The sequence below is a fragment of the Delphinapterus leucas genome, chromosome 16 (genome assembly GCF_059928025.1).
Source record: "Delphinapterus leucas isolate spDelLeu-1000000601 "Yukka" chromosome 16, BTC_Dleu_Yukka2, whole genome shotgun sequence".
Taxonomy (NCBI): Eukaryota; Metazoa; Chordata; class Mammalia; order Artiodactyla; family Monodontidae; genus Delphinapterus; species Delphinapterus leucas.
This window is the reverse complement of record NC_143144.1, coordinates 71,839,821-71,853,289: the sequence shown is the minus strand read 5'-3', so window position 1 is coordinate 71,853,289 and position 13,469 is coordinate 71,839,821. Positions and strand designations below refer to the sequence as shown.

Genomic DNA, 13,469 nt, shown 5'->3' with positions numbered 1-13,469 from the left:
TATGGGATGCAGCAAGAGCAGTTCTAAGAGGGAAGTTTATAGCAATACAATCCTACCTTAAGAAACAGGAAACATCTTGAACAAACAACCTAACCTTGCACCTAAAGCAATTAGAGAAAGAAGAACAAAAAAACCCCCAATGTTAGCAGAAGGAAAGAAATCATAAAGATCAGATCAGAAATAAATGAAAAAGAAATGAAGGAAATGATAGCAAAGATCAATAAAACTAAAGGCTGGTTCTTTGAGAAGATAAACAAAATTGATAAACCATTAGCCAGACTCATCAAGAAAAAAAGGGAGAAGACTCAAATCAATAGAATTAGAAATGAAAAAGGAGAAGTAACAACTGACACTGCAGAAATACAAAAGATCATGAGAGATTACTACAAGCAACTCTATGCCAATAAAATGGACAACCTGGAAGAAATGGACACATTCTTAGAAATGCACAACCTGCCAAGACTGAATCAGGAAGAAATAGAAAATATGAACAGACCAATCACAAGCACTGAAATTGAAACTGTGATTAAAAATCTTCCAACAAACAAAAGCCCAGGACCAGATGGCTTCACAGGCGAATTCTATCAAACATTTAGAGAAGAGCTAACATCTATCCTTCTCAAACTCTTCCAAAACATAGCAGAGGGAGGAACGCTCCCAAACTCATTCTATGAGGCCACCATCACCCTGATAAAACCAGATAAGGATGTCACAAAGAAAGAAAACTACAGACCAGTATCACTGATGAACATAGATGCAAAAATCCTCAACAAAATACTAGCAAACAGAATCCAACAGCACATTAAAAGGATCATACACCATGATCAAGTGGGGTTTATCCCAGGAACGCAAGGATTCTTCAATATACGCAAATCAATCAATGTGATACACCATATTAACAAACTGAAGGAGAAAAACCATATGAACATCTCAATAGATGCAGAGAAAGCTTTCGACAAAATTCAACACCCATTTATGCTAAAAACTTGACAGAAAGTAGGCATAGAGGGAACTTACCTCACCATAATAAAGGCCATATATAACAAACCCACAGCCAACATCGTCCTCAATGGTGAAAAACTGAAACCATTTACACTAAGATCAGGAACAAGACAAGGTTGCCCACTCTCACCACTCTTATTCAACATAGTTTTGGAAGTTTTAGCCACAACAATCAGAGGAGAAAAGGAAATAAAAGGAATCCAAATTGGAAAAGAAGAAGTAAAGCTGTCACTGTTTGCAGATGACATGATACTATACATAGAGAATCCTAAAGATGCTACCAGAAAACTACTAGAGCTAATCAATGAATTTGGTAAAGTAGCAGGATACAAAATTAATGCACAGAAATCTATTGCATTCCTATACACTAATGATGAAAAATCTGAAAGTGAAATTAAGAAAACACTCCCATTTACCACTGCAACAAAAAGAATAAAATATCTAGGAATAACCTTACCTAAGGAGACAAAAGACCTGTATGCAGAAAATTATAAGACACTGATGAAAGAAATTAATGATACAAATAGATGGAGAGATATACCATGTTCTTGGATTGGAAGAATCAACATTGTGAAAATGACTCTACTACCCAAAGCAATCTACAGATTCAATGCAATCCCTATCAAACTACCACTGGCATTTTTCACAGAACTAGAACAAAAAATTTCACAATTTGTATGGAAACACAAAAGACCCCGAATAGCCAAAGCAACCTTGAGAAAGAAAAACGGAGCTGGAGGAATCAGGCTCTCTGACTTCAGAGTATACTACAAAGCTACAGTAATCAAGACAGTATGGTACTGGCACAAAAACAGAAAGATAGATCAATGGAACAGGATAGAAAGCCCAGAGATAAACCCACGCACATATGGTCATCTTATCTTTAAAAAAGGAGGCAGGAATGTACAGTGGAGAAAGGACAGCCTCTTCAATAAGTGGTGCTGGGAAAACTGGACAGGTACATGTAAAAGTATGAGATTAGAACACTCCCTAACACCATACACAGAAATAAGCTCAAAATGGATTAAAGACCTAAGTGTAAGGCCAGAAACTATCAAACTCTTAGAGGAAAACATAGGCAGAACACTCTATGACATACATCACAGCAAGATCCTTTTTTGACCCACTTCCTAAAGAAATGGAAATAAAAACAAAAATAAACAAATGGGACCTAATGAAACTTAAAAGCTTTTGCACAGCAAAGGAAACCATAAACAAGACGAAAAGGCAACCCTCAGAATGGGAGAAAATATTTGCAAATGAAGCAACTGACAAAGGATTAATGTCCACAATTTACGAGCAGTTCACGCAGCTCAATAACAAAAAAACAAACAACCCAATCCAAAAATGGGCAGAAGACCTAAACAGACATTTCCCCAAAGAAGATATACAGATTGCCAACAAACACATGAAAGAATGCTCAACATCATTAATCGTTAGAGAAATGCAAATCAAAACTACAAGGAGATATCATCTCACACTGGTCAGAATGGCCATCATCAAAAAATCTAGAAATGGGCTTCCCTGGTGGCGCAGTGGTTGAGAGTCCACCTGCCGATGCAGGGGACACGGGTTCGTGCCCCGGTCTGGAAAGATCCCACATGCTGCGGAGCAGCTGGGCCCGTAAGCCATGGCCGCTGGGCCTGCGCGTCCGGATCCTGTGCTCCGCAATGGGAGAGGCCACAACAGTGAAAGGCCTGCGTACCGCAAAAAGAAAAAAAAAAAAAATCTAGAAACAATAAATGCTGGAGAGGGTGTGGAGAAAAGGGAACACTCTTGCACTGCTGGTGGGAATGTGAATTGGTACAGACATTATGGAGAACAGTATGGAGGTTCCTTAAAAAACTACAAATAGAACTACCATATGACCCAGCAATCCCACTACTGGGTATATAGCCTGAGAAAACCATTATTCAAAAAGAGTCATGTACCAGAATGTTCATTGCAGCTCTATTTACAATAGCCAGGAGGTGGAAGCAACCTAAGTGTCCATCATCGGATGAATGGATAAAGAAGATGTGGTACATATATACAATGGAATATTACTCAGCCATAAAAAGACACGAAATTGAGTTATTTGTAGTGAGGTGGATGGACCTAGAGTCTGTCATACAGAGTGAAGTAAGTCACAAAGAGAAAGACAAATACCGTATGCTAACACATATATATGGAATCTAAGAAAAAAAAATGTCATGAAGAACCTAGGGTAAGATGGGAATAAAGATGCACACCTACTAGAGAATGGAGTTGAGGACACGGGGAGCGGGAAGGGTAAGCTGTGACAAAGTGAGAGAGTGGCATGGACATATATATATACACTACCAAACGTAAAATAGCTAGCTAGTGGGAAGCAGCCGCATAGCACAGGGAGATCAGCTCGGTTGTTTGTGACCACCTAGAGGGGTGGGATAGGGAGGATGGGAGGGAGGGAGACGCAAGAGGGAAGAGATATGGGAACATATGTATATGTATAACTGATTCACTTTGTTATAAAGCAGAAACTTAACACACCATTGTAAAGCAATTATACTCCAATAAAGATGTAAAAAAAAAGAAAAAAAACCTGCAAATTTTATTTCAATGTCAAATTCCAAAGAAAAACACCCAGAAATTGCTATGCACATTTGCACTTACAGCTTTTCTTTTTAGGATGTGGTTTTGAACCCAGACTCCAATGAGTCATGTGCTCTTGCCGACAGTACTTTCAGGGAAAGGCTTTCCTGAAGCTGCATCACACTGACTCATTTTAAGGAAAATGCACGTCTTCGTAAAATAGAACCTATTGTCAAGGAGTCCAAGGTATACAGACTATTGGGATAATATTTATATCCTAAAAGTAGACGTTACCTTCCCGACTTCCATTTCTGTTGGAGCCCAAAAGCAATTCGACTTAAGAAAAAGATGTTCTATTCCTAATCATTTCTAAAACGGAACTGAAATAATGATCGCAGGACACCCAAATAATTGAAGCAGCCAACAAAGATTACAGAACCATAAAATGCTCTGTGACTTGCTACACTGTTGATAATAGCAACAGGATAAAGAGATTTAAGAAGGAAAGCATATTTTAAACATGGAAGAATAATGTTTAAGGAATGGCCAATTTGTTTCCCTCTAGAAATCTTGTACATGGTTCTCTTGGGAAGTCTGATCAATTAAAACCCTACGTGCTATTCTATTTATGAGTGGAATGAGGAATACATTTCTCGTGTTATTACATAAATGAATCTCATCTTCAGGGCTTTGCAATATAACTTTACCCAGACTATAGCGAATTTGGGTGCCATCTCATCTTTCTGCATAACAGTGAAATTGATTTTATGATTCCTTACTCATAAATTACAGGACTGAGGCAGTAACAGACTTGGAGATGCTTTTGCTTTGTCTCCTCGAGTCTCAGAGGCTGCGCATGTCACTTGCTCTTTTTTTCTTCTTTTTTTTTTTTTCTGAGCCACAGATAGCTCCTCAAGCTTGCAATTCTGGATATAGTTCTCAACCGAAAAATGTGTTTTGAAAAAGACTGATTTGTTAGACCCAGAATGTGTTCTTGCCTTATTTAGATCTTCCAACCTGGATATTTCCCCTGAAAACTTTAGCACATCATTGGTATTAAATATTTTGTTAAGAATTAATAGAATGATCACCATGCAAATGAATGTATATAACATGGGTACCATTATGAAACTAAGCTACAAAACTCAAAGGATGTCTTTTCTCCTCACCTTTGCAATGAGAGCAAAGTAACCCATGGTAGTATTTGAATTCCTGATGCTCCTACTGGGTCCTACATTCGTGTCAGGATTTGGCTACTTGGTCAAGAGAATCAATACCTTAACGCCCTTTCTAAGAGGATCTCTGTTAATTCCTTCATATACTGATTAGTCTTAACTAGAGGGAAGAGTAAGGTCATATAAAATTATAAGGCACGCTGCATTGCCTTTAATTCCTCAGACTCACTCCTGGGAGATCAGGTAATTCCTTGAGGTTACCTCAAGAAGGCTGAGGTTAGGAAGGGAAACAGAAGTCAGGTTTCCTCATCTTGTCCTGGCAGGTGTGACCCCCAGCCTATCCACCTGCCTTCTAGCCTGACCCCTGCCTTCAATTTCAGGAACGGATGGAGTTATGAGAAACAGTGGAAGTTTACACATTCCATCTTCACACACATCCAGCATGTGGCTTCCAAATTCACCTTTTCTGTCTCCATCAGCCCACTTCGTTCTCTCTTAATTGGATACGCAGCGTCCTGTGCCCCAATCCGGCAGAGAATAAAGAATGTGGTCAAAGGAGCATTGAGTTCAAGCCGGGAGAAAGGTTTGGTTCTACAGATTTACTAAACCAAATCTTACCCTAACGTTCTGATCATTTTTTTAAGCCTTCTTAAATCTTTTGGTTTTAATATTTCAATTGACTTTTTGCCTTCTCTCTATATAAAAGTTGTAGAAAGAGATCATTTAAATCAGAACAGCTAATTACTTCTCAGCAATTGAGAAAACGTGGGCCCAAAGGCACAATTATTTAGGCTGGTGCTTTATACCAATCTCAGAATGAAGAAGGTGAAAGGCAACGGTTAATCATGGTAAATATAACAGGATACAGAACAGTTGTCTATTTATTGCTGAGTTGACTTTATCATTACGACTTCTCAGAGTATCTGGCCTATCTGCACTCAACAAGTAAGGATATAATTCAGTCAAGACTTGAGTTTTAGATTTTCTCTTTTGATGACCTGCAACATGACTTCCTCTCCCTGTGCTCTCACAATGCTTCGGCGCTGTCTCTCTAACAGTATTCCGGTGTGCAGCGTTCCTTATTTTTGTCAGCACACTGAACCGAGACTGTGACTTGGTGAGGGCAGAAAAGCTTCTTCTTATTTGTTTTCCTAGCATCTTAAAACTTGGTTCATAAGAAGTCCCCAATATTTGTTGAGTAAACCAAATTATTGTTTTGGTTTGGTTTTAGATGACATGTTAGTATCCTATTTCTGACACATTTTTAGAAATGCTATTATAACACAAATAAAACCCCGAATGTGCACAACAGTCAAACCATAAGACTATGTCAAACAGGCTTAGATGAAATCTTTCTAACGTGGGTAGTAGGGTGTAGATCAAGTAAATTTAAAAACCAGTCTCCTATGAGGTGAGGCCCATAGGTAATAACTTTCCTAACTGGCTTTAGACCAACTAAAACCTATTTCTTCCATGGAAACTTCAGCATCAAACTTTCACACAGTGTTTTTGCCTTTTTTTTGATAAAGAGGTACAGCTTTTACTTGAAAGACTTTAACAAAATTTCAACCTTAACAACTTTATTCTTTAAATTCCCTTGAGATAACTAGTTTTCTAGATGGAACAGTGCAAAATTCTGAACCAGGTTTTTGGACTGGGGATCTGATTATGCATTCCTAAAATGCAGTTTTCTTTCGAAGGAGCTCAAGATAAGGAGGTAATTTTAACTCTTCAATGCCTAAACCTTACCTCCCTTGCATCCTTAAACCTGTTACCTTCTTTATTTCCTTCTAAAACTATTTTGAGGAACACTGGTTGAAAAGAATCATGGGTAGGAGGGATTAGTAACTAGATTTTTCTCTTTCTCGTTGTGCCATGCAGTACATGTTTCTTTCAGTTTCCAACTAAGGGACTTTGGCAAATACTCAAGTGAATGGAATAAGCCTAGAGTCAAATTGTTTTAAATGTCAGTTAAAGAGAGAAGTTTTTATGTGTTATAAATCTATTAAGAAATAATGCTTAGGGCTTCCCTGGTTGTGCAGTGGTTGGGAATACGCCTGCCGATACAGAGGACATGGGTTCGAGCCCTGGTCCGGGAAGATCCCACATGCCGCGGAGCAACAAAGCCCGCGCACCACAACTACTGAGCCTGCGCTCTAGAGCCCGTGAACCACAACTCCTGAAGCCCGCGTGCCTAGAGCCCGTGCTCCGCAACAAGAGAAGCCACCGCAGTGAGAAGCCTACGCACCACAACGAAGAGTAGCCCCCGCTCGCCACAACTAGAGAAAGCCCGCACACAGCAGCAAAGACCCAAATGCAGCCAAAAATAAATAAATAAAATACACAAACTTATATAAAAAAAAAGAAATAATGCTTACAGTGAATTATATTTCTAAGACTTATATAACCATTCCTTCCTTTAGGGAAATGGTTATTATGGTAGGGTGGAAAATATCAATACATATAAGGCTCACCCAGAGGGATTTTTCAAGCTATACATTCCCCCTCCACAAATATTCTGATATATTCCTTTTTGTTCTCTCTCTGGAATCAATGCTATAATGAACCACTGACTGCTGTGTGTCATATCCTTTTGTATGTTATGAATTCTTATTTTAGATTTATCAGGGAATGAAGTGTTTCCAATTAGAATTCTACAAAAACGTAAGACAACATTTTGTTTAAATTACGTTATTTATTTTTAGATCATCCCTCTTAGTCCTGCATGCATTGTTAGCACAAAAAGTTGAACTTGATCACAACCTCCTTTGAAGATATATTAGGTACATAATCACCATCTGAAGAGTTTCTTCACAGATGGCCCAAGATTTCCAGGCCTTGGTAACACTGTCAGTAACCTATACAATGTACAATAGAAAAATTTACCAAATATCCTTTGTTTAATGTAAACAAGGCAGGAGGCAAAACAGAGTATTATAGTAACACTATTTTACAGGGCCCAGAAATATGATTATCTATGTTTCAACACAACAAGTGTCACAATGACATGCATATTTTCATTAATTGTACAACCCAAAATATAATTACCATATAAATTGTGATTTTAGCACTTCACTGTAACTTCTGTCAATACCTATAAACTTCATAATTAAATGGTAATTGTATATTAATGCAATAATTTATGGAAATATGTTACCATGAATTATGAAGTAATTCCATAATTTGTGCCCCGTAAAATTAAGTGTAATAATCTTTACACTAGCAACAGTGTAAGCAAGCTAAGGATTTTGGTCCTTACAGATATATACACATATATATACACACATGTACACACACAATAATGTACAATTAAACCAAAAAGCTATGAATCCACTCATAGCTTATATATTGCACAGACAGATACATCATGAGAACCTTACATAGTCGATGTGAGTACTACAATGATAATTGGCTGGCTAAGGACACATTTTGAGTTCTATCACGTAAAGAATGTGGCTCATTACTAAAAAAAATAAACCCAAAGACTATACTGTTAGAAAGTTAAAAAAAAGAATGTGCATGCCCATTTACACCAATGTGAAGCAAGGCTAAAATTCAGTTTGGAATTTGTCATGGCAATCGATTGCTAGGGTGGTACTGCCCACTCAACACAGTGCACATCAGTCACTGTTTTGCAAATACTGAGGAACAGAAATAGCTTTTGAAAGACAGTACACAAATGGCTAGTCATGGAGGACAATGTTTCACCAACAAATCCAACTCACTGTGAGAACTTGTGCTGGCTCTAGGTCTGAACTAAACACGAAGAAGAAAGGAAGGAAAGACAGTAGCAAACTTAGAAGAGAAACAAATTATATCTTAAGCTTTAGCTGATTACAAATCAAAGTCATTACAATAACTTAGGAAAATAATTATCTTTTAAGCAGCAGCATACACACACACAAATATGAATTAAAGCTTCTCTGAGCTTGGTTTCATGGACTAGCCAAAAGGTCCTACGGTGAAATCAAGGGTAAAATCGTATTTGGTTTGAGAGGTAACATCATTGCCATTACACCTATCGAATGCTGCAAAAACATTAAGAAATATCGAATATCTCTTAATGGTCTATTTTAAGTACACCTACATCAAAGTAGACTACAACTACATCTAAAAATGAAGATGTTGCAGCATTCCTTCATCAATAAATACAGCAAACAGAATAATGCTTTCCTATCGTTAGAAATCATTTAAAGAAAATCATGCACAAAGTAACTATCTCCCACCTGTTTTTTCATTGTTTCACTCAATAAATTTCCTAGAGTGAGCTAACAGAGATTTGCATTAAATTAGAAATTTAGTTTTTTTGTTGTTGTTTTAACAGTGGTAAGCATTCTAGAGCCAAGAATATTCATAATTTTCAACATTTTGTTGTTCATAAATAGCAAAAACTAACTATAAAATAAATCAGAAAACGAATACAACAAAATTAGCAGTAGGTGTAAAATATGCTTCTATACACACGCTACACGATGTATAGATACAAATATGCTACACAAAACAACTTCTTAGAATGGGCAGCTACAGCTCCTTTCAGGCTGGAAGGTTTGCCTAGTCTGCTCCCCCGAATATCAGTAAATGAAAAGGTAAAGAGGAAAGTGCTGCTGCTTAACATTTCAACTGAAAAAATAAAACAAAAACCCAAGGAAGCTTAAAAGCAATATTTGAGTGATAAGTATCACTTAAAGGAAGAAGAGAAAGTGGATTAGCAAACGCCATTTTGTAAATCAAGTACCAGCAAGCTGTGCACAGCGCAGCTCTGCCAACTACCCACATCACACGTTCCTACACACGTACCCATTCACACATATACCAATTTACCCAAGTTCTTTCGTATGTAAACAGGTCAGACTTGCTGGTTTGTTTTAAAATCTCTTCAGAATGATTTAAAACAAAAGACTGAACAAAATGGAAAAAAAAAATGTAAACATTCAGGAGGCCATTGGCATTTTGATTGCTGCCACCTACACGCTACCATGCATTTCAATAAGAAAATCAAATTATAAAGCAATTTTCAGAGAGGGAGGGAGAGAGAGAAAAAAAGGGTCTCAACCCAATACATGTTAATTAGCTTAAAAAATACTATTTTAGTAAACACTACCAACAGTGGGCACATATTCAACATTGTTGCAAAAATGACAAAGTTTAAATAAACTGGGACCCATACATGAAAATCAATCACTAATGAGGCTATGTGCACAAGAGAGTAAAAGAAGGTTTCTTTAAAAAATATATATATTATATTAATCAAGAATTTCATTATCATATTAAATTGTTATTCTTAGAAAAGCTGAAGAAAGTTAATGGTGCTCTACACATGTTTATCTTCTATTATTAATTCATTTGATGGTTCCTAAATTGTATTTTTTTCCTCACAGTTTTTTTCAGTATTTTGTTTGATAAGAATTCTGACCTTAAAAAGTTATAAAATTAGGTGTTTTTTTTTTTCTGCTACTTATTAATCCAAAAGAATATAAGCATTTGAGTCCCAGAGAATGTCAAAATGCCTTGCTACCTAAAAGGATGTTAAATTAACAGAAATATCATCAAAGTCATGACATCAGAAATTTTGCAGCTTTTCACACAGGCATTAGAAATGCTTATTTCCTGAAGTTCCTTTGATTGTATCCTGGACTCAAGGATGTGCAACTTTATATCTAGAACCATTACGATAAAGTCAACATCACACAACATTGCACTGAGCGTCCACTCAGTGGGTTCTGAATGGTTCTGTCCAGTTTACAGCAATGCTTCATTTAAAAAGGCTTTTTATCCTCTTGTGGCTGGGTGGAACTGAGGCTTTTTTGATGAAATGCATACAACAGTTCTGTTCCCTTGGTTACTTGCAAGATGCCGTTTATGGTGTGGAGGCAGCATGGTATTTCACAAAGGCGATGGCCGCCAGCTCCTTACAGAACTCTTCCAGCACAATCACACCCTCCAGCAACGTGATGTGCTCGATACTGGGAAGGGAAAGCAGGCAATCAATCAATCGATGCAGGGTATTAGCAGATCACCAAGTTTTGGCAAAAGTTTTAGATAAACAACATGTAAAACGCTGACTTACATAGGGCCTTCAGGTTCCAGACCAAGTAATCGCTTTCTGACTAATAGAAGCTTGGGAGTAAAATCTTGAATACGCTGGATTCGAACCATGAGGTCTCCAACAACCTGTGTCACAGGGACAAAAGGAGCTCAGTCCCTAAACACCTCCGTGGGGATTTTCAGGATAAAAAAATACTCCATTTCCTATTACTAAATGAAGACTGTCACTTTTCACTATTCACATAACAATCTTTGACAAAGGACTCATAGCTATACCTTAAAATACAGAAGTTATATATACCACTTAAAAGAATGAATCTTTATTCTCCACACTCTGTAGTAAAATAATTATTTCTAAACAGTAAATATGTAACATTTTTTATTATGTGACACTAATTACACACAATGATATTACGATGTTAATTGGTAGGATTTATCAATCCTAGAGAACATAACAAAACTGATAACTCACCCTGACGATTACAGAGAAGAGAGATCTACAGCCAGAAGCGAGGTTCACATAAGGGTCCAAAAGGTACTCGTGTATGTGTGGATGAGGGAAGAGAGAAAGTCTAGATAACACTGATGTTACTTGTAAATTGACATCATATGGCTACGGAGAGGGAAAAACCAAAAAGATATTTGACATTATGTATAATGTATATACCTGAGCACTTAATTTACCATTTCCATTTGTCTTCTTAAGAAAAAGGAAAATCTACCATCTCATTCCTCCTGCTACATGCTCTTCTACAATGAAAATATCTATAACTAAATTAGCTCTAGCTCGCACCACCTTAGTCAAAGTGCATATATCACAGTCCTAAAACTTAAAATAAAAGGTATGCACATAAACATACAGAATAAAATAAATATATAACAAAGTCAGAATGTCTGTTTTATGCAGGTGGTTTTATGTAGTAAAATAGTTCAAGAGGTCATCAAAACTCACCAAAGAGTCATATGTAATATTAATTACAAACAACAGAAGACATTACATGTAAGACCAAAGATAGAAGGGAAGGTATTAAAATCTTTTATAGTAGTCTAGTTTTAGAAATGATAATCCTCGTCTCTTAAATTATTCAACTACTGCCAATTACCAAAAGCATGTATACAACAAAGTCATACATCACAGAACCCTGTCAACAGAATGAAAGTACTTGGGGGTGGAAATAACTACCATATGCCTCAAAAGTGAACGAGAAGATTCAAAAATCATGATTACAGACAGGGATCACCTCCTTTACTGTGCAAGAGCATTAACTCTTCCAAAACAATGTCTGTGTACATCTGTGTATACTTTTTTGTATGTATCACAATTTTACTTGAATTCTGTTTTTTAATATTTAATCTGTTTATTCTTCGTAGGAAGCAGCTTGGAGGTGCTTTACAGAGTATGTGTCAAAATCCAAGCAAAATGCATAATGTACAAAAAGAGTTGCTATTATTGTGCCTAGAACTTTCAACAGAAATCTCTCATCCCTTCCAGTTTTCTTCTTCTAAGCAGCCAAAGGCAACTGAGTGGCTGAAACAAAACCGACTTCAGTGAGAAGGTTGGAAAGAACCTAGGTGACTGGATGAGTGAGAAACAGATGCTGCAGCAGGAGCAAGGGAAAAGTGATTCAGGACCAAGTTGATATTGACAACAGAATCTGAATGTTTTACCCTCATTCACTGAGCAGCTTTTAAGCCCTTGATCGTAATGAATACCAATCCAGAAGTGAATATTTGACATTTAAAGGACAGCAAATGCTTGAGCACGTGCCAGAAGATATCAAAGATACTGTTATTTGAACAAAAACTTAAGTCCTGTGCTAAGGTCCAATTTTAGTCTTTTTTGCTTACTACTAGATACATGAACACAGATTTTCTGAAAGAAGAAAAACTACCCCTAAGTCACTCTTACTCACAATCTAGCCTTAAGCAAGATAAATGAAAGGAGATACGATTCACATTAAACGTAGTCTGAAGGGCATCTTTTCCTACTTGATAATATTTGCAATAGAATAGCCTTCTCCAAGACTCAGTTCAAAACAAACAATGAATTCACATTAAATTGTATTTTAGGCACAAAGGAAAACATTTTAAAAAATCTTTAAGAAGAACGCATTTGGTAAAATGCGGACAAAATCATTTAAAATACAACGTAAGTACAGTATTGTATGTGACTTCATTTCAGATGGTTCAGAGTTTTAGGTCACTAAATTCTGCCATTTACAGGTACTTAAATAAATTGAGAAAATTTGGCTTCAAACAACTATATATTGCCACTTAAACTCTGTGTTTTCTCTATATGGTGTTTGTTAGTTTGGTTTTAAGCTTTTTTTGAACAAGAATCTATATCTTTGGTTGTTTAAGAAACTTAAGGCTGATTCAGATTATAGTTTTAAAAATTTGTTTTAGAGTCTTTATTGAATTTGTTACAATATTGCTTCTGTTTTATGTTTTGTTTTTTTGGCCCGGAGGCATGTGGGATCTTAGCTCCCCAACCAGGGATCAAACCAGCACCACCTGCGCTGGAAGGCAAAGTCTTAACCACTGGACCACCAGGGAAGTCCCAGATTATATTTTAATGTTGTGAAAATGAAGATAAATTTCAGCTAGATAGAAACTGTTCTACCGTACTCTGAACTGGTCTTTACTTCACTAGTCTCTTTCTCCTACTTTAAAGTAGTAACTTTAAAACAAGCT

The 13,469-nt window shown here is 36.8% G+C and overlaps 1 protein-coding gene across 1 annotated transcript in view; it reads right to left on the bottom strand.

Annotated features, from left to right (window-relative positions):
- Positions 1-9,379: 9,379 nt before the first annotated feature.
- Positions 9,380-13,469, bottom strand: part of FHIP2A (FHF complex subunit HOOK interacting protein 2A) — a 34,027-nt gene continuing 29,937 nt past the window's right edge. The window contains exons 15-17 of the mRNA XM_022568678.2: positions 11,248-11,388; positions 10,798-10,901; positions 9,380-10,693 (exon numbers count right to left, since the gene is read on the bottom strand). Of these exons, the coding sequence (XP_022424386.1) occupies positions 10,588-10,693; positions 10,798-10,901; positions 11,248-11,388 (351 nt within the window). The 3' untranslated portion in view covers positions 9,380-10,587. The remainder of the gene's footprint in view (positions 10,694-10,797; positions 10,902-11,247; positions 11,389-13,469) is intronic.